This window comes from Sturnira hondurensis, unplaced genomic scaffold (genome assembly GCF_014824575.4).
Source record: "Sturnira hondurensis isolate 20B ecotype Veracruz unplaced genomic scaffold, ASM1482457v3 Scaffold0009178, whole genome shotgun sequence".
Lineage (NCBI taxonomy): Eukaryota > Metazoa > Chordata > Mammalia > Chiroptera > Phyllostomidae > Sturnira > Sturnira hondurensis.
Window position 1 is genome coordinate 1,620,955 of NW_028081809.1, and position 20,005 is coordinate 1,640,959.

Below are 20,005 nucleotides of genomic sequence, written 5' to 3' on the forward strand. Positions count from 1 at the left end.
TTTTGTTTTTCTTTTTCTTTTTCAATGTATGGTTGCCTTTTGTGCATCCCCTGCTGGGAGTTGGCCTGCAGGGAACTGGCCTGCAACCCAGGCATGTGCCCTGACTGGGAATTGAACCGTGATCCTCTGGCTCGCAGGCCTGTGCTCAATCCAGACAGTCTTTGTTTTTATAAAAATTATCACCTATTTCTTCTAAATAGGATGAATACGAAGACTTTTTCCTATAAATCGTTCATTTTGAGTAATTAATTCCATTGCTACCTTTATAAAAGAATAAACAATATTGTAACTGCAGAGTTTGCGATTTTTTTCCACTGTATAAATTACTCACATTTTTTTAAAAAAACCTCCATATTCTTTTTTATGTAGCTGTATGTGAATAGTGAATAGTTATATAAGTGAGGAAAACAGAGACATTTGCAATACCAACAGTTACTTTTTATTTTAAGAAAATATTAATTTAAAAAGAGTTCTAAGAAATTCAGTAAGATTCCCAGAAATGATATTTCTGAGATCTATGAGATTTGAAACATAATTATAAAAGGCTAAAAACCATAGGATTCATTCCTACTTTTCCTTTTTAAAAGGATCCAGACGCTTTGTGACAGGGGGAAGCTCAACCCGCTGGCTGGGTAGCTCGGCCTCAGTCTTCCTCCTCCGAGTCGCTGCCCCTGCTCCTGGGGGCGGAGCACCGCACCGAGGACAGCAGGGCGTCTTCGATGGGTTTCTTAGGGTTTTCCTCCAGGTCCGTCTTGATTGCTCCAGACTCAGACAGTTTCCACTCCAAGTCTAGGCAATAAAGTAAAACCAAATCACCTAAGGCAGTCCAAACTGGGCCCTCATCCTCAAGTCTATCAGATGGGTTTTTGCCACACAGAAACTACAATCATCAACATTTGATGACAATTTAATTTTAGTACCAGAATTATAAGGTATCCAGAAGAAAGGAAAAAAAACCAGACCTTGAAGCAGGGAAACAAAGTACTTTGAAACACACCCACACGATGAGATCAAACGAGACATGCCACACAGTGGGGCCTATGTAGGGACTGACAGCCTCAAGCCGTCTGCTCATGACTGCAGCTTCTGAGGCTGCACAATTTCCCGGGAATGACATCAGCATGAAACACCCAAAGGGAATACTTCTCACAGTCCTGCTGACGATCTTATCATCAAATCTAATTTTAACAAAAGGAAATTCTGAAACCTCATGTCAAGTATCTCCATCTATTAGGGTCAAAGGATAAATGACATCCTCGAACTGACACATTGGTTCCAACTAATAATTTTTTAAAGTACCAGAAAATGAAGAATCAGTGACTAATGGCTCAATTCCTATATTTCACTCTCTTATTATAATCAGTGGGACTGCACACGGTGTGAGACCTTGTGAAGCAGAATCAAGTGATGCATTTTCCCACGGCAGAGGGAGCTGATGTAGAACCAGGGAGCTGGATGGAAGACCCCACAACACAGTCTGGGTTAAAGGGATGCTCTGTTCATCAGGCACATCCACTAAAACCTGACAACCAAACTGACTGAAGTCACACTAACTTAAAGTGCTCACGAAGATGAAGAACACTAGTATTTTCAGCTCTAGGTGCCTCACTTACATGTTACAAAAACTCAACCAAGTTCTTAAAAAAAAAACCACCCCAAACTGAAGATTTGAATCTTGACTCAAGAATACATTTCAATGTACACATACATTCATACCTGTAAGTGTATGTATTTAATATTACTGTTCACTCATGTAGTAATCATTGTTTTAGGAAGTTCATTAATCCTCAAGTAAGACTTGTTCTGGAAATAAAGACTATAACTACTATTGTTCATCTACCTTTCTCCCCTCATGGCACAGTCAAAAGACTAAATATGATGCAAATATATATTTAGTTTAAAATGCTGTAAGCCTCTGAACACTGGAATAGTGAATAACTAATGTAACATATGTGTGTGTGTAAGTATCTATGTTTATACTTTTCCCAGTTGAATATCTTATACAGAGTTATATACAGTAGTATATAATCATATTTTAACATGTTTTTAAAACCACTAAAGCAGAGTTAGACATTATCTCAATAAAGAGATAAAGAATCTGACTTCTCAGGAAGCCCTCAGACCTCAGTCCCTCTCACATTACGTGTGTATATGTATTTCTGACACCTCTGTGTATAACGGGTAAAAAGGAATAAAAAGACATCCGCCAGGAGTTAAGAGGCAGAATTAAATAACATTGTAATTTAATTTAAAAGCTACTAAGACATCAACTCAGAAAACCTTTCTATAGAGATTATTTACATATATCTATATCGATATCTATATATATCTGTCCTTATATGTTCATGTGAATTAAACAAAAATGATGAGATCTTGACCTACGACCTAAAACATTCAAATACAGGGATGAAGAAACATATTAGACATTAACATTAAATCCATATATTGTAAAGTCCACTGCGGCCTCTTTTCACTGAGAATGATTAGAGCCCAGTTGAATCTGTCCCCTTTGGTCTCAGATGAGAGATTAAATGTGCTTCTTCCCGTCTCTACCATGCACTGGACACGTCTCACGTGCCCTGGACCATCTCAAAGAGGCCCTTACCATCTCTCGTCAGGTTCATGCCACCAAACACTAGGGGTCCAATAAACTGAGCCTTGATATCACCTTCAAGGTAAACAAATATCGTGGGCAGATTCCTATCAGGGTAGTTGGGTATGCAGGTTGTTGAAATGGCTTTGATAAACTTGACGTCAGGAAACTTCCTGGCCAGTCCACTCAAATGCTGATTTATCAGGGCACAGAGGGGAATCCTACAAAATGGAAACAGGAAACAGTGGTGAGCGGGAAAATCCTATAAAGCAGAAATAGAAGCAATTATGATTCTGCATTTATTCAAAACAAAGCTCAGCTATCCTTCTACCCTAAGTAAAACCTCACAAGTGGTTCTGTTACTTCAGCCAAAAAGAATTAACATTTTTAAAGAATCTTCTAATATGTTTAGGGAAAATGAAGAACTAAAAATCCAAAATTCAATTTAATCTGACCCTAGAGTAAAGTCAGAAAAACAGCTTCAGTGTAAAAGATAATTGTTATGCTTGTCTCACGACAGACATTTAACCTTTAGAACGTGTGAAACAGGCCAGAGAGCATTTCCTGCTCTAAAGAGCCCCACACGGCCGTGCCCTCTGCGGCCGAGGACGAGGCTGCAGGTGAGAAGCGCTGGGGGTCCCTGCGCCACCTGCCGTGGACAGTTATTGCAAAGGTCGCCTCTGCCCCCTGCGAGAATGATGAGTGCATGGAATTTTAAAAAGCAAGAGTTTCTCTAGAGGGATAATAACTCAGGGATTTATTAGCAATAAAAGCCAAGTCTTCATTGCTACACCGTATCAAAGGCATTTGTGTTAGACTTACAAACACTAATTTGAAAGTCTAAGGACAAAAATTAGGCATTTAGAATTTGGGCAAATCAGCAACAAAAACACATATAACACCCTCCGATGTGAATTAAACCCAGGATGTTCAAGATATATATTCAAATGAGCACTTCAAAACAGAGCACAACATCACTCACCCTTGTTTGTAAAGGTGCAGGATCACCCACAAGCCCTCTCCAGCTTTGGTCACTTCCTGAACATAATCCTTTCCTGAGATCTCCAAAACTTCTCCAAATTTACTCTTCAGTTTAGTTGCTCTCCACTCAGCCAGTCTCTGCTGCCTGCACAACAGGAGGAGCGAGTTATCTCTCTCTGTCTATCACACACACACACACACACACACACACACACACACACACACACACACCCCTATTCAGACAGCAACCTTCATAAAGGTCCAGGTTTGCTTACTTGCTGCATGGCAAAAGTCTACGATCACTTCTCTGGAACCTGAAATATTATTCTTTAATTACAGTCCTTTCCAAATGCTATCTCAGTGAAAAAGTTCATTTACTAAAGGACACACATTTTAGTGCCACAAAAAAAACAAACGGGCCCTCTGGGTGGCACTAACCTGTACATTTCAATAGCTCGTTCATCTTCCTCATTAAATTCATCTTCATTATCCTCCAATTCTTCCAAAGTCATATCTTCATAAGTTTTCACTGAATGTAGTTAGCAAAAATCAAAAAATTCCAAAGATGAACAAACATGCATTTTTTTCTTTCAATTTTCTCATAAAGATGTGCATGCAACACCGAAGACTCCCAGAGCACCAAAACCAGAATGCAAAGTATTTAAGGTGCTATGCTAGTACAAAGAAGTTGAGGGTGTTAAAAGATGGGACTAGTGTGTTGACATCTGCAGGTTCGACTCTCTTGCCTACACACCACAGAGAAGACATGGATGAGAAGTTTCCCAAGTTGATAAAACAACACTGTGCTTGCCCGAATTCACCTGGTCTGATCGTCAGGCCCACACACACACATATGCATTGGGCATGCGCATCGCAGTTCTCCCCACCCAGGAGGTGAGAGGACACCAGTGGGTGTCCTCCCACAGCAAGCACAAGAACCTGCCATAACATTTGCATTTTGCTTCTATTGACATAAACATGCTTTTAAAAAAAGATTTTATTTATCCATTTTTAGAGGGGAAGGGAGGGAGAAAGAGAGAGAGAGAAACAATAATTGTGGCTTCCTCTCCTGCATCCCCCACTGGGGACCTGGCCCGCAACCCAGGCACGTGCCCTGACTGGGAACCAAACCAGTGACCCCTTGCTTCGCAGGCCAGCACTCAATCCACTGAGACACACCAGCCAGGGCTATTGCCATAAACAGTCTTGCTTCTGGCCACCAAACCAGGCTTTGGTCCCTGCATCCATCCCAGCACTACAAAGAACTGCTCTAACAACCTCAACAATGACCCTCATTTCTTGACAGATGAACAGCCTGTGATCCAACCCCACACCACCTCCTCTGTGAAAGACTGCCCTCTTCTGCCCCCACCTGTGGCATTGCCCTCCTTTGGACCCTCTGCTGGTTTGGCTCCTTTCCTTCTTTATCTATACCCACTCCCTTCGTGATTGCACCTCATGGCTTTAAATACTGCCAATATGATGACAATTCCCAATTTATGCCTCCAGCCCACATTCTCTGATTTAAAGAGAAACATACCCAATGGCCCACTTACCACCTCTATTTGTCTAATAAAAATCTCAAAGTTACTATGTCCCAAACGGACTTCCTGATCTCACCTCAAACCTGCTCTCTCTAAATCCTCATCCCTCTTGGGGTAACCCCATCCTTCCAGTGGCTCAAGCCCAAAACCTTGTAGTCATCCTAGACTTATTTCTCTCACACTCCTCAAAGGATCGATCCGTCAGCAAATCCTGTTGGCCCTACCTTCAAAAAATGTCCAGATCTGATCACTTCTCACCATTTCCACCGGCACCACCACTCTGGTCCAGGACAACGGTACCTCTTGCCTACATTAGTGCAGTAGTTTCCAAGCTAGTCTCCCTATTTCCTGCCTTGCCCTGCACTGCCCATGCTCAGGAAGGCAGCAACAGGATGGTGCTGTCAACATGGAGGACACATGTCACTCTTCTGTTCAAACTCCAATGACTTCCAACTCATTACATAAAATCAAGGTCCTTATCAGAAGTTGCAAGGCCCTAAATGCTCTGACCCCTAGTTACCTCTCTGAACATACTACTCCCCTCTCCCAACCATACCAGCCTCCTTACAGATTTTCCAACATGCTTTTCACTTGCTAAAGTAGCTGAGTTCACTTTCCTCAGATCTACCCACCCGTCTTCCTAGTGAGATCCTCCGGAATGCTATCTAGAATTGTACTCCTGCAATCCTTTCAAGGCCCTTTCCCTGCCTTATTTTCCTATACTTCACCTGTGTGTCATTTATTGTCTGTCTCTCATGACAATGTGAGTTCCACCAGGGTGGGATTTTGGTCTGGCCTGTGTGCGGCTACAGCCCCACTGCCTACAACACCACCTGGCACACAGTGATCATTCAATAAACACTCACTAGGTAAGTGCTTTGTAAAAAGTCCTTCTGTAAATTAGTTCTAATATGTAAACAGAGGACAAAAATACTGGCGCTGTGATCAGCAGTTCTCAAACTCTGGTGTGTATCAGAAATCCTTTGAGGCACTCGTTTAAAATGCAGATTCTTGGGCCTCACCCCCCAGAGATTGATTCAGTAGGAACTGGGTTTTTACAAACACCCTAGGGATTCCAGTTCAGGTGGTACAGCTACCTTTGAGAAAATGCTTTTCTCAGACTCTGTATGAAGCTTCCCCAAATTAAGCTATTTAAATATATTTAATAAAAGCACAAAAAGAATATAGTATAGGCTCAGGAGAAAGCTCAATCAGAGCACCGTCCCTGGTCAGGGTACATATGCAAATCAACCAGTGAGTGAAAAAATGAGTGGAATAACAAATCAATGTTTCTCTCTCCTTCACTCCCTGTCTCCCCCTTCCCCTCTCTCTCTAAATTCAATGGCTAGAAATTTTAAAGAAAAAAAAGAGAATACAAACACTATATACTTTGAGCAAATTTCCATGCCATTATCCAAAGTGAATAGCAGACCAGAAAGTCAAGTCTTCAGGATATCATGTGCTTATCTGACACAAACAAGAAACTGTGGAAACGAAGGGGGCCTCTTAAGTCCCCTAATTCTACAGCCCAGCAAGTTGAAGGCAGAGACATGCCGTGACTTGGTTTGGTCCCAATGCTCATTACAGAGCTTCAATCCCTGGCTCCCTGGCTCTTGCTCAGAGGATCATTCCACCAAAGCAGTTTAGAGGCTCAGAAAGTTGTTTCCTATCCAGAAAGACACAGAACAGAAAAGAGTAAAAGCAAGCTAACCAACTGACTGCTGAAGGACTCGCTGTTCTTCCTCTTCCGCCTCCTTTTCCAGTTCACTCAAACTTTTCTTCGAGGGCAAGATGCCCTTTTTGCGTAAGATGTCATTCCACTCAGTGTCTGCGTTGGGGTCCTAAAGCAGGGACCAAGGATACAGACCATGAGTCCACTATGGAAAGTGCTGTGTTAGGCAAAGGGTCAAACAGGAAAGGCGGTGGGAAGAAATATTCAAATTATTCTGTGATCTGTTTCTGAGAAAGTGTCAAAAGACCATAGCCCCTGTGCCATTCTTCCCATCTTCCCCTCCGCTCCCCCACCCCCCACCACTGAGTAGCTAGTCTTGGAATAAAAAATCAAAATTTGATGTGCAGATAGGCTTCAACGCTGGAACCAAGGCTTTTGTCCAATGCTCAACAGATATTTATTAACTATACTATATGTCAATTATTGCAGTAGTAGGGAAGAGTGGTGGATGCTGGAGCCATCTATTCTACAGTCAAGAGGAAGAGTCAGGCATTAAACAACCACACACATATTACAAACTATGGCAAGTGCAATGGCCAACAGGCTGCTGACCTATAGAGTCACAGCGGGGCTGAATTCCATAGAATAGGTGGGGATGTTCCCCCAGAAGAGGTGACATTTAATCTCTGGAGGGTGAGAAGAAATCAGACACGAGGAGTGAGAACCTAGGAAATTACTTTCCAAGCAGAGAGACAAGAATGTTCAAAGGGCCCAAGAGCAGCAATACTGAGTATCTCAAAGTCTTGTGGCTGCAGTAGAGTCACATCAGGAGGAGGAGAGCCTGATTCTAGGCTGACAAATTCTCTAATGGCCAAACCTGAGAGAGAGCTGAGGCCCCATGGAATAGTCCACAATGGCTAACAGTTAATGAATTCTAGGTGCAGGATACATTTCTAAGCCCTTTACCTGTATCTACTTAGTTAACCCTAGGAACCCTGGGACAGACACGACATTTAGGAAGCCATGGCCATGATGCAACAAGTCAAATTTACCAGGAGCAAATGTCAGAAGGATAAATGGCAAAGTAGGTTCTTAGCTCCAGAACCCTGCTGTGCAAACACTGGTTCTGCTTAGCTTGGCAGGAACCACCGCTGATCGACCTGGTGTGAAATTTGTAATCAAGGAGTGCTATGGAAAGCGGCGCTGGAGCTTCCTCATCACCATTTAAGAGGGTCTGGTTTGTGGCAGACACACTGTATTTGCAGAGGTTCATCCTCTTCAGCCCCAAGCCAACCCACACTAACTCCATTTCCCACTAAGCCCGCAATCAGAATTCCCGACCACAGAGAATTCTGGAAGGCGGCAGCAGCAGACCTTTGGAAGACGGTTCTTGGCAACTTAGTTGTTGCATGTTTTTGTTTATAAAAGCACCCATTTCCATCGTGTCTTCATTCATTTTATTTCACTCTTCTTTGGGTTTTGGTCAAATTCCCAAGACAATAAAAGGACAATGCTAGAGAATCTTGTTTTAAGGCAGAAAGTAACTGAACATAGGAGACCCCCGTGCTGAGCTCTGGAAGCCAGGAGAGCCCGCTTAAACCGGAGCACCAATGTTAGGGGTAAGAGTGTAATTAACCCCTCCCCCAGCTCTAAGTGAAGTCAGGAACAGGGGTTCCACTACTGTGTTAAGTTATGGGACCCTCCATTTCTCCAAACCTCAGCTTCCCGGTCCATGCACAGAGTCCGTAAACACATCTGCTCATGTGCTCACTAAGAGAGTTAATAAGTAAGAGGTAACTCTGTCGGGTGGAATAAGATCTCAAGGAGAGGTAGCTACAAACGACGGACATTTGGGGTTGGGTGGGATACACCGAGGTGGAGACTCCCAGACGGTAGGACCACGCCCGCTCTCCCGCACTGCGCCGGGCCTCAACTAGCAAGCTCTCCTTGGTGCCTGGGGCTCTTGGCACTTCCCGCTGGGCCTGACGGGACGGCCCACCGTCTGTGTGGACCCGGCGAGGCAAACGAGCAACCGCAGCCTACAAGCCCTGCGCCCCCCAGCTTACTACTCACCTGCATCTTGTCTCAATTGCCCAAGCCAGGCGTGTCAAAGCGCCTGGGCCCCTCTGTTCTCTTCTGCGCAAGCGCGCAGCGGCTGTACGGCTTCTCCCAGCCCAGGTTTCGCCCCGCCCTCCAGAAGTGCGCTGGGCGGAGCTAAGGAGCCAGCGAGGCCTCTGCGTCTGCGCGCGCTCTTCAGGAAACCGGCGCAACTGTGAGCGAAGGCAAACCGACGCTTACGAGCTGTCAGAGCCGCAAGTTACTGGGCGCTACCTTATTAGGGCTGGTCTTGGGCCTTAGAGTAGTAGGCTGGGTGGAGGAGGCACCAGTATCTATCCAACTCTAGACCTAATTGTACGAAAGAGGCCTAGGCTCAAGAAGTTAGAAATGTTTCAGTGTTGCAGTGTTACAATTAAAAATGATACAGGGTCCCCTGGAGTTAACACTGTCATTTCAGCGTCGGATAAGGCAATTCATTTATTAAGACATATTTGTCGAGGCCTGCTTTTTACCAGGCTCTGTTTAGTCTCTGCAAATATAGCAGTGATCACAGCAGACAAAAGCACACACACAAACAAACAAAAACAGGAAAGCGAAAGTCATTTCCCCTGCTCAAGCCTCAGGCAATCCATGTATGCAAAAGTCCTTAGCCCTATATGGGCACACAGGAGGCATCGAGTAAAAATCTACAGAGTCTAAATTATAAAATGAAGGACGTAGGTGCCAGGCTTCTGCCTGCGCAGCCCTACAAATCTGAGTTAAATCGATATCCCTCCTTGGACACCTGGGCTGGTGGTGCCTGCCGTTCTTTGAGATTTTTCTCTGTGCTCCTCCCCCTGGCTGGGACCTAACGCTGAAGCTGGAACCTTCATGGCTTAAAGAGGAACTCACTCTTGACTGACTACGCCACCTGCATCCTCCTTATAGACCAGGGGCTGTGTGTGTGTTGGTGCTGAGGCAAGGCAGGGGTGGGTGGGAGTGGTGCCGGAAACTGGTCCCACGCCAGGCTGCAGCTACTCCCAAGTAAGTCCGCACTATGGATCTTCTGGGGCACAGATCCAAAGAGCATGAGATCTGAAATTCACTGGTTGCCAAACCTACCCATCTTTAGTTCTAGAAAGCTAGGCAAGATGGGAACTGTTATTCATCTGTTCAGCCCATGAAAGCATCTCTTCTGTGACACAGAGCTGTGGTCGAAATGGAGATTCTACTCTTCATGGACACTGTGAACAGTTTCTTGATTGCTGAGCTCACTGAAACAGCTGTTCAATGAGGCAGAGCTGTGGGGACACAGATGCAGCCCCCAGCTTCAATACCATGGATTTTCACTATTCCAACTAAGTTTCCATAAATTTCGTTGATGTTTCACAACCTATTTTAAACCTTTTGGTCGATCTCTAAAGATTTTGAATGGTTGTCTTTATTAATCTTTACCAGCTTAATGGGTGTTTCTCTTGGATAATAGTTTCCCTGAACACCTCATGTTACCATTTCTGAGGTCGTACCTGGTGTAATTTGTTACACGGCAACAACTACTATAATAGCCAAGCAAGGAGACTAGAACTTAAATTAAGACAAGCAGCCATTTACAGGCAGAGCTGGGAAGGTATTTCGACCAGGAGGAGCAGAAAGTGCAAAAGTATGGAAGGTAGAAGCTCTGAGGAAGAGCTGACTCAGAGAAGTGGCTCTCAAAACGTGGTCCTTGCGTCAGCACCATCAGCATCACCTGGGAACTTGCTGGCAATGTCAATCTGGGGTGCCACTTCAGACCTACTGAATCACAGTCCCTCGGGTTGGAGTACTGCAACTGGGTTTCAGCAAGCCCTGCAGGCGTTTCTGAAGTACATTAGAGTCTGAGCACCACTGGAATGAGTTGTTTGTCATCAGCTATCATAGCTGGGTCTTAATGTGTCCAGACTCTCAATGTTTTTATTTTTTAAGAACTGAGAGAAAAGGAGTGACTAAGTACTTCCTCTCAGTGATGTATCGGGGCTTTAACGGGGAAAAGATTCCCCAGTAGCAATCGCATGCAGGTGGTTGTGCCACAGCAAGCAGGTGCTCACGCTACTTTTGCCGAGAATAAGTCACTTCCGATTTTAGTCTAAATTTTACTTGGCTCCAGCAGTTTTAATGAACCACTGTACAGTTGTCCTGAACATGCTACCTTAGGCTTTGCAGGGTTTTGCTCCTGTGTGTGGTTGATGGTTATAGCTGTGAAGGGAAATGTGGACATTTATTTGGCTTTAGTGTGATTCAGAAGAGAATGATTTGGTGAGATCCAGTTAACTGAAAGAAGTAGAACTTGTCTGGGACTGGGAGAGTGAAAATAAGCCCTGCTGCTAACCAGTCTGGGAGGACAGGTTCGGATAAAGCCAAATGCACAATTCACAGCGAACAATCTTTCTCCCAGGGCCAGGCTGCAGTGAAATGCCATGACAACACCCACTTTGGACGACCACTGCTTTCTTACCAATGATGCCCCTGGACCTGTCTTACTGCACCCATATTTTGCTAGGGATTCCCAAATGCTGGGCCATCCTTGCTCTTGATGGTACTTAACCTCTAGTTGGTTCCCACTTCTCATAATTCTGCCTCGGCAACCGCAACCAGTACAGCACCGATCCCCACTTCCTTTGGGCCTTCCTCGGGTCCTTCAGCCCTAGACTTGACCTTACAAATCTCCGCTCTTACTGAGAAGCACTTCACAGCTCCTCTGGAGTACATCCTTCAGGGCATCAGGTGGATAAATCTGATTTTTAAAAAGATTTTATTTATTTATCTTCAAAGGGGAAGGGAAGGAGAGAGGGAGAGAAATATCAATGTATGGTTGCCTCCTCATGCATTCCCTGCTGGGAACTGGCCTGCAACCCAGGCATGTGCCCTGACTGGGAATCGAACTGCGATCCTTTGGTTCGCAGGCTCGCACTCAATCCACTGAGCTACACCAGCCAGGGTGGATAAATCTGATGTTGTTGGACTACAGGCTTGTCCATGGTAGTCTTTGTCTGATTAAGCTTTAATAGAAAGAAACTGTCCCTTGCCCTGCATTTGTTTGTTTGTTGATATTTGTCTTGATTACCAATTTTTGATCCCAAGTCACAGAAAGGAACCCAGAGGCCTGGCCACCATGAGATTGTCAATAATTACTTCTCATCACATTTCAAATCAATCCCTTTATCTCTGCCTTTCTATAATCATTAGATATTTTCTTGCAGAAGACCCACACAGAGACTTAACATTAACAATCATGAATCAAGTGTAGCATCCTTTCATTTAATAGAATTACAGTCTCTGAAGTTATTAATAATACCAGCATCCTCTAGCTAAGGAACTTGAACTGATAATTACGGCAAACAAGAGATAGAAGTGTGACTTGATTGATGCAGTCTCTCTGAATTATTAAGCTATTATATTACTTCAGTACCTTGAATGTGGTCTAAGCACTTACCTTTTACATCTTCCCTTACTTATCCATTCCCTCAAACACTTTTTGAGAGCCTTACTCTAAGCCACACACTGTCCTGGGTCTTAGAACTTAAAATGACTTAGACAAGTCCCCTGCAAAAAGCTTGCAGGGAGATTGGGGAGAGAATCAGTAGGCAGCCAGAGTGAAGAGATGAAAAGCCCTGCTAATGAGAAGGTCAAGAACTCCAAGCCCAGTATGTCAGACAAATGTCCACAGCAGCTTTAACCCCAACCTGGATGACACAGGACATGAGGTGGAGAGGAGGACCATGAACAAATTACCAGATCCCTCAAGAGAAGAGGCAGTGCAGCCAGGATGTCTGTAGATGACAGCACTGAGGAAAGGTAGGATGACTCAGCCAGAAGAAACAAGCCACTAAGAAGCTTGGAGGCTTAGAGGAGGATAAAGGACCATTGGCCTGGAATACTTAAGGCGGTGTGGGGGATCCTCGAGGTGCCCTGGGATACCTGGTGTGCTGGACACTGAGCAGCCTCTCCCAGACCACCCTCTTCCCAGGAAGTCCTCAGGAAAGAGAAAGGAAGTGGAGGTACTGCATTTAGGGAAGAGACTGTGCATAAACAGGGTTATGTTTTTTTTTAAAGATTTGTTTTTAGAGAGGGAAAGGGAGAGAGAAAGAGAGGGAGAAAAACATTAATGTGTGGCTGCCCCTAGCATGCCCCCTACTGGGATGGAAGCCTGGCCCACAACCCAGACATGTGCCCTGAATGGGAATCAAACTGGGGACCTTTTGGTTCACAGGCTGGCACTCAATCCACTGAGCCACACCAGCCAGGGCTAAACAGGGGTTTTTATCTAGGCCCAAAGGTCCAGCAAAAGGAAGAGGAAGAGGTGGCACTGGAGAAGAGGGAGGCAATTGGAGAATATCTAGGAGGAAAAGATTCCAGGGAAGTATGTGCTTGTGTCTTCTTCAGTGGAGGTGGTAGCAGCTGGTAGTGTGTGTGGTGACTGTGTATGTGGGGAGTGAACAGGTCCATGGCTTGGGCTGGGTTGTCAGTCTGAGCAGCTAGCAGCAGTGATTGGCCTGGGTGGGGTGCTCAACGCCTGGGTCAATAAGGTGCCTGGGTCAAGTTCTGAGGTCGATGTAGGCAGACGCCAAAGGGAGAGGGCTCTGAACCTCTAGAATATTCTGGCTGCTCTGGGAGGCATTGGATTTCAACCCGTTCATCAGCATTGTCACAAGCCATTCTTCTATTGAGTACCTACTATATGTCGAGCGTGTCTAAGAACTGAACGTATAGCACTGACCTAGATAGTTGAGGTCAATGCCCTCCTGCCCTCAGGATATTTTAATATCTGGAAGAGAAGACAGACATTAAATCAGGAATTCCAAGAGTAATAAGTGGTCCAAGGGGAAAGCCCAGGTTATCAGAGTCGAATGTCAAGGGAGATTTTCCTTGTGTGGGTCGACAGAGTCCCTGCGGAGAATCCCTTCCCTCAGCCCAATTAGAGAACTGTGGCCCCACAGGGCGCTCCCCACACCCACACCACAGGGGAAGAGGGTGGGACAGCCCATTCCTCAACAAGTCACTCGATCACCCCGGACCCAGGAGAATTTCAAAGCAGTTCTTTGCTTCAGATTCCAGTCATGCCTTCTCATCCGTTTAGAGAATATTCACAGGAATGTGCAGGGATAGGGTCTCTACCATTTCACTCTCTTCTCTCAACCAGTATCTCTTCAACAGACATGGCCTTCACTCAGTGTCACAGGACAGCTCCACATGCCTAACCCTTTTTGCAGTCCCTGAGCCACAAGCCTCTCCCCCCTAGACCCTCTCCTTCCTCTTTGTGGTGATTTGGCCCAGAGAACCCCACCTCTTCTCCTGGACCACCAGGGTCAGTAGACAGCCATTAAGCTCATCAATTTCCACTCGGCTGAAGTGGGAAAGAGGGCTGGTTGGATGCTGCAGGCGGAGCTCGGCTTTTGCACTATCGACGCCCTGTACCCACTAGCATATCACAGCATTAGTACTTGGCTGAAAGAATCCCTTCCCCTTCCTCAACGTTGAGTTCTGTGTTAGGCACTCGGTTGCCCACGAAGAACTCCTCTCCTCTTCTTCTAAATCTAAGGCAGTAGGGCTGTAGTGGGGCAGCGCTACCCAGGTACGAACTCCACCTCCTGGGTGTGGTCCTGTTTCTGATTTCTGCCCAAGGGAGGGGAGTGCTATTTGCCATTTCCAGGCCCAGGACTTAAAATATTGTGCTGGAGCACAGACTGCTGGCAACCCAGCTTCGATGATGCAGGGTATAGTGAGGCAATGTTTCTCAGGGTCCTGTCCTCCTGAACAGCTCAGAGGATAGAAGTGCTCTACTAATCTGGGTCACACACATTGGGACTCTGAGTAATACAAGTCCCATTACCAAAATGTCTCTGTTTTCTAGCTGAGCGGGAAGGGATCCGATAAAAAGGGAAATTTTACAATGCTGCCCATTGCTTAAGTGCCATTCAAGCATAAAATGACTCTCCAGTGGCTTTCCTTCCCACAAATGCTCCTCACTCTTCCTTACCCCCTCGAGGTCATGTGGAGTTTTCCCCAGGGATGGTGACAAACCGGAGCTCTTCCCTCGGCCACCTCTTCTTTCCCGTCGGCAGCCACGTGGCCTACCACCCAGCTGCGCAGTGCCCCAGCCGCCGTGCAGTGAGTACCCCTCCTCCCAGTTATCTGCTTACCACAGCAATTCCATACATTCCATTCCACCAAGGTCTGGGAGGCTGAATGTGAAATAAAATAAGTCCTACTGCCTTTTCCTTCAGGGTTTCTATTGATTGTGACAATTTCTTGAGGCAAATTGACGATTTAATATTAAGCTGAAGTACCAGGAGTAAGCAAAGAGATCAGAGAATTGAGCAAAAATTGAAATTGTCCAGAGTGGAATTTTTCCAGCTCTCTGAAGGGGTTTGTTTGGTCCAGGCATATCCGTTCTTTCAAGTACTCAGGGATACACAAGATAAACACACTCAGAAAGACTAAGAAAACCAGAGTGTCTAAACATGGTGAATTGGAAAAGAACCCGGAGCCCCCAGCAGAGGAGGAACAGGGTCTCTGCTTAACTCCCCCTAGTTCATCCAGTGCCTCCTCAGCCCCAAATCAGGCACTGCCCTGCACTACTCGGTGGTGGTGAACTATTGCTTCCCTCTGTTTTTGCACTAGGTACATCATCTCTACCTAACAAGTCAGGGCTGGGGTGGCCAAGCTTGGAGCTTTGCAACTTCATGTACAGCTCAACCATGTGCCCTCCTCCCATTCCACTGCCGCCCCAGCCAAAGGCTGACCGTCCCTGGGAGACTGCCTGTGCTGGTGAAGAGCCGCAGAGGCTGGGGTCAGTTGCACCCAGATCTGAATTGTGACTGACATTTAGTGAAAGACCTTGGGGTAGTATTGAATTTCTTTGAGTGTCAGTTTTCTTATGCCCTAGACATAATAGTTTTACTACAATAGAGACTGACCAGCCACTCACCAAATCAGCCTTCCCCTCCTCCAGGCCACACAGCTAGGTCCCTGTTCCAGCCTCCTTTCCGGTCAGACACAGTCACAGGGCTGCGCTCCACTGGAAAGAATGGCCTGGCCCACAAAATCCTCCCTCCTGTCCGCATCTGACCTTCCCCCATACACTCCAAGTCTAAAGGGGGCTTGGAGGCCTGGCAGCCCATCCTGGGCAGAGCCTACATGAAGGAAGGAACTTTGATTCTGAACTGAACAAGTGGGAACACTTGCAGTGGACTCTGAGAGCCGAAGTAAGGTTCTACTGTGCTGAATGGAAGCCAGAATGATTTTGCTCTCATGAAATGAGCAAAATGTGGCTTTTAGGAGCCCCTGCAGTGGGTAACAAAGACGATGGCTGCAGTGGTGCCAACACCCCCTAAAGCAACCTAGAGGCCCCTCCCAGGCTCCCTGCAGGAGTGGCTTTGAGACTCATACCCGCTCCCTGGTGACAGCCAAAAGCCCTTCGGGTTCTGCCTCCTCATTTTGTGCCTTTCTTGGGATCCATGTCTTCTAAGTCACCTGTGCACTGCCAGACAGCATAATTCGCAGGCCCGAAGTGCAGACCACATGTGCGGTTTTGGGCTGGGGCCACAGGAGGACTGGGGACTGTGGGATCACCTTCATCTCCAGCAACGTGACACCTTCTGACCACAACATAGTCAACCTGCTCACCAGCTGTAGTATCTTCCTGGCCGTTCTCTATCCAGAATGTGGTACAGCTTCCTGCACTTCGAGTTCAGAGACCCCCTCATCGCTGCAACGGTGTCACGTGACTCCTGAGTCTCAGAACTGCTGAGGTCACTATTCATCCCTTTCACAGTGCATCCAGTCACTCCATCCTGTTTATTGGTGGCCAAAGAATTGGGCTAGACACAGACATGATTCACTCTAGCAAACAAAGCAGAGAACACAAGCGACAAAGACACCCCAGACTGTACCCCCAGTCAGCCCGGACTGGCTGTGCAGATTTGACCTTTGTCAATCTACCTGAGGGAGCTGTAGCTCTCGGATCCCAACACATCACTGATGGGGCCCAGTCCCAATCACAGCCTCTGTCCCCAAGACCTCAGCACAATACCTCTCTTGCAAAGCAGGCAGGCACGTGATGAGTGTTTAATGATGACTTCACAAACCCTCTGACATTGCTGTCACCCAGTTCCACCACTCTGGTCCTGTGAACCCTCAGCCCCCAACCCTAACATTTGCCATGTCCTCCTGGGCCAGACAGGAAAGCCTACAGGAGCCCAAGCAGGTGCTGAATGAATGAATGCACAGGAGAGACAGAGGTTCACAGAGACAGGCTCAGCAGGCTGACTGAGCCCAGTGTGGCGGCCAGAGCCACGGGATGGAAACTGGGGGCCGCCCTCACCCAGCCCCCAATGGGTGGGATGGGTGGGTGGTAGAAAGGGAGAGATGGAGCTGCCCTCAATATCACTTTAAATTCAGGGCTTTTGCCCTGGCTGGTGTAGCTCAGTGGATTGAGCATGGGCCTGCGAACCAGAGTATCTCGGTTCAATTCCCAGTCAGGGCACATGCTTGGGTTGCAGGCCAGTTCCCAGCGGGGGAAACACGAGAGGCAACCATACATTGATATTTCTCTCCCTCTCTCCTTCCCTTCCCCTCTAAGGATAAATAAATAAAATCTTTAAATAAATAAATAAATAAATAAATTCAGGGCTTTCAATTTAAGGAAAAAAAGAAATGTGGCTTCTACACTAGTCATAGAACTTAGGGCTTTTGTAGTGGTATTAATCACCTCCATGAATACAAACACCATAAAAATGAAGTTCCATTTACATAAGCATTCACGCTTACCTAGCATAGTAGTGTAACCTTTAGACATTTGTCAGGCATGTTTTGTTTTGTTTGTGGTTTTTAGGAGTTTACAATGTATATTTTTAACTGGGTCACCAAATTAAATTTGAATAATCTAAACATAACCTCTGAAGCTTAAATTACATTTTGAGAGCTTCTACATCAATACCATTTGTAAAAAGGTTATGAAGCTTTCAGTCAGTTAAACTTTTGAGATATATGTGATGAAGAATGAGAGTAAAACATGCCTCAGTTCCTATGAAAATAAATGTACTCAATTAACAGAATTACTTTAATTAAACCAGCATCGCAGGTTAGTTTATAAGGCTATTAGTAAAATTTCAAGCAGAGGTTAAAGTAACACTAAAACTTAATTCCAGACTAGCTGTCATTGCATATCTGATATCAGTCAACCATTTAAATTAATCTATAAAATGAACCTTCCAACCTTATAACAACTTTTCCTTGAAAGACTACTGTCCAGTCTTTATATAGGTTGAGGTCAGGGTTAACATTATTTTGATAAAACAAGGCCTCTATGTAGGAATGGGAGAATAAGAAGGCATAACACACCATTCATCTTTTTTAAAAATATTTTATTTATCTTTAGAGGGGAAAGGAAGGAGAGAAGGAGAGAAATATCAATGTATGGTTGCCTCTCGTGAGTCCCCTGTGAGGAACTGGCCTGCAACCCAGGCATGTGCCCTGACTGGGAATTGAACCGCGATCGTGTGGTTCGCAGGCCCGCACTCAGTCCACTGAGCTACACCAGCCAGGGCACCATTCATCTTATCAGAGTTATAAGTGGTTGTTTGACAGAAGTATTGTTTCTTTATAGGTACTTACCAAAATATGATAGCATGCACTTTAATCCTCTGAAGTGAAACCATATGAAAGCAACATAATCTCCCATCTCAGGTTCATGGTTGCTTCCTACTGATTGTAACACTGGCATGTGTTACAATTTTGTTTTCCATAAGCTTTTTTTCTTAGTCATTATGATAGTACATAATTTTCTATGTCTGCTCTATCCTTGAGATTGTATTTTTTGATAAATGGAGAAAATCTAAATAAAAAAGTATTACCAATCTATGGGTGCCTAAGTAAGAAATAACGAGGCAAAGGGGAATGGTGGAGCGTTCACAGAAGGGCACCACATTTCTTTATACTTGGAAAAGTATCTGGGCTGGGTCTTAAGTGTTCAAAAAATTAGTTTTCCTATAAGTATTTCATTGCTGAATAGTATAAAGTATTACTGTTTCAAGGCCCAGCTGAATAAATATCTGTAGGGCTATACACAATTCAGTAAAGCTTTTAAACAAATAAGATGTATTTCTATCTATTCATCACGGCTCTTTTGGGGATAAAAAGGGTTAGAAAAATGTTTGTTTTACTATTGTATTAGGCAAATACACTTCCTATTTACAAGTAAAGTAGTTATCAATTACTTAAATGATACAATAAAACATGTATCCAGAAAGTTTATTAATATTTTCACTTCATTTTGAAAGAACATTCTATTGGCTAAGCTACCAAGATTCTGAGATTTAGCTGTTGTGGGAGCTAACATTGCTTTAATACACTGCTTTACAGAATAGCGAAGATGAGCAAAAGCACCCACTCCCACCTCAGTGCTTAAAAAGACTGTTCCATGCAGTTCAGGTTCATCGCACAGATCATTAGTGATACATAAGTGTCAACGTAAGCGAGTGCTCACTACACCTCCACACTAAGCCCACACATGGACCCCCTCTTCAGTCATCAGAAACACTATGTGAGGGCACTGTTATTACCAATCCCACTTCACTGCGGAGGGGCCTGAGGCACAGGGTTGGGTGTGACCAGCCCAAGGTCCCCCCTACAAACTAGAGGAGTCGGGGCTCGAAGGCAGCCCATCTGTCCCGAGCTTGCGCACTAAGTTCTCAGTAAGAACAGGATAGTTGTGTCATGCTAAAACAATATCCCAAAAAGGTACTTTTAAAATACACATATCCCGTAAAAATATACTGATCCCTCCCTCAAGACTTTGCAATAAGCAATAAAAATGTGTCGATGCTACTTTATTCTTTATCCAACTGAGTATTTGAATATTTTAGTGAATATAGAACAATAAAATTATCTTTAAATATTGTTCACAGAAAGAAACTTGACATTTGTTCAACACAATTACTGGATTGCCTCATCTGATCCAGCTTCTCTTTGTCACCAAACTCTGAAAAAGAAAACATGCGGCTCAGATGAACTCATTCTCAGAATCGAGATGAGGCCCAAGGGCATGTTATTGTATAACATGTTACAATTTTTCCTCAATTTGACATGTCCTGAGTGCCCATGGTTGGTACTTACAAGATTTGTTTTTGCTGTATCTAATTA

The 20,005-nt window shown here is 45.0% G+C and overlaps 1 protein-coding gene and 1 pseudogene across 1 annotated transcript; one reads left to right on the forward strand and one right to left on the reverse strand.

Annotated features, from left to right (window-relative positions):
• Window positions 1-429: 429 nt before the first annotated feature.
• On the reverse strand, window positions 430-8,973 carry PDCL3 (phosducin like 3). Its single transcript, XM_037056767.1, has 6 exons — window positions 8,864-8,973; window positions 6,830-6,959; window positions 4,013-4,103; window positions 3,576-3,719; window positions 2,606-2,814; window positions 430-789 (listed from the first exon to the last, which is right to left on the reverse strand). Exons 1-6 carry the CDS (start codon window positions 8,867-8,869, stop codon window positions 644-646), a joined length of 726 nt encoding a protein of 241 aa, XP_036912662.1. The 5' UTR covers window positions 8,870-8,973; the 3' UTR covers window positions 430-643.
• A 3,656-nt stretch (window positions 8,974-12,629) lies between these two features.
• Window positions 12,630-17,135, forward strand: LOC118994165 (lipid droplet-regulating VLDL assembly factor AUP1-like; annotated as a pseudogene).
• The last annotated feature ends 2,870 nt before the right edge of the window (window positions 17,136-20,005 follow it).

Coding starts and splice junctions, on each gene's coding strand:
- PDCL3 (XM_037056767.1), bottom strand. Junction 4,104..6,829: donor AGTCCTTCAGCAGTCAGTTG/GTTAGCTTGCTT, acceptor AACTACATTCAG/TGAAAACTTATGAAGATATG. Junction 790..2,605: donor CATGAACCTGACGAGAGATG/GTAAGGGCCTCT, acceptor TTTATTGCCTAG/ACTTGGAGTGGAAACTGTCT.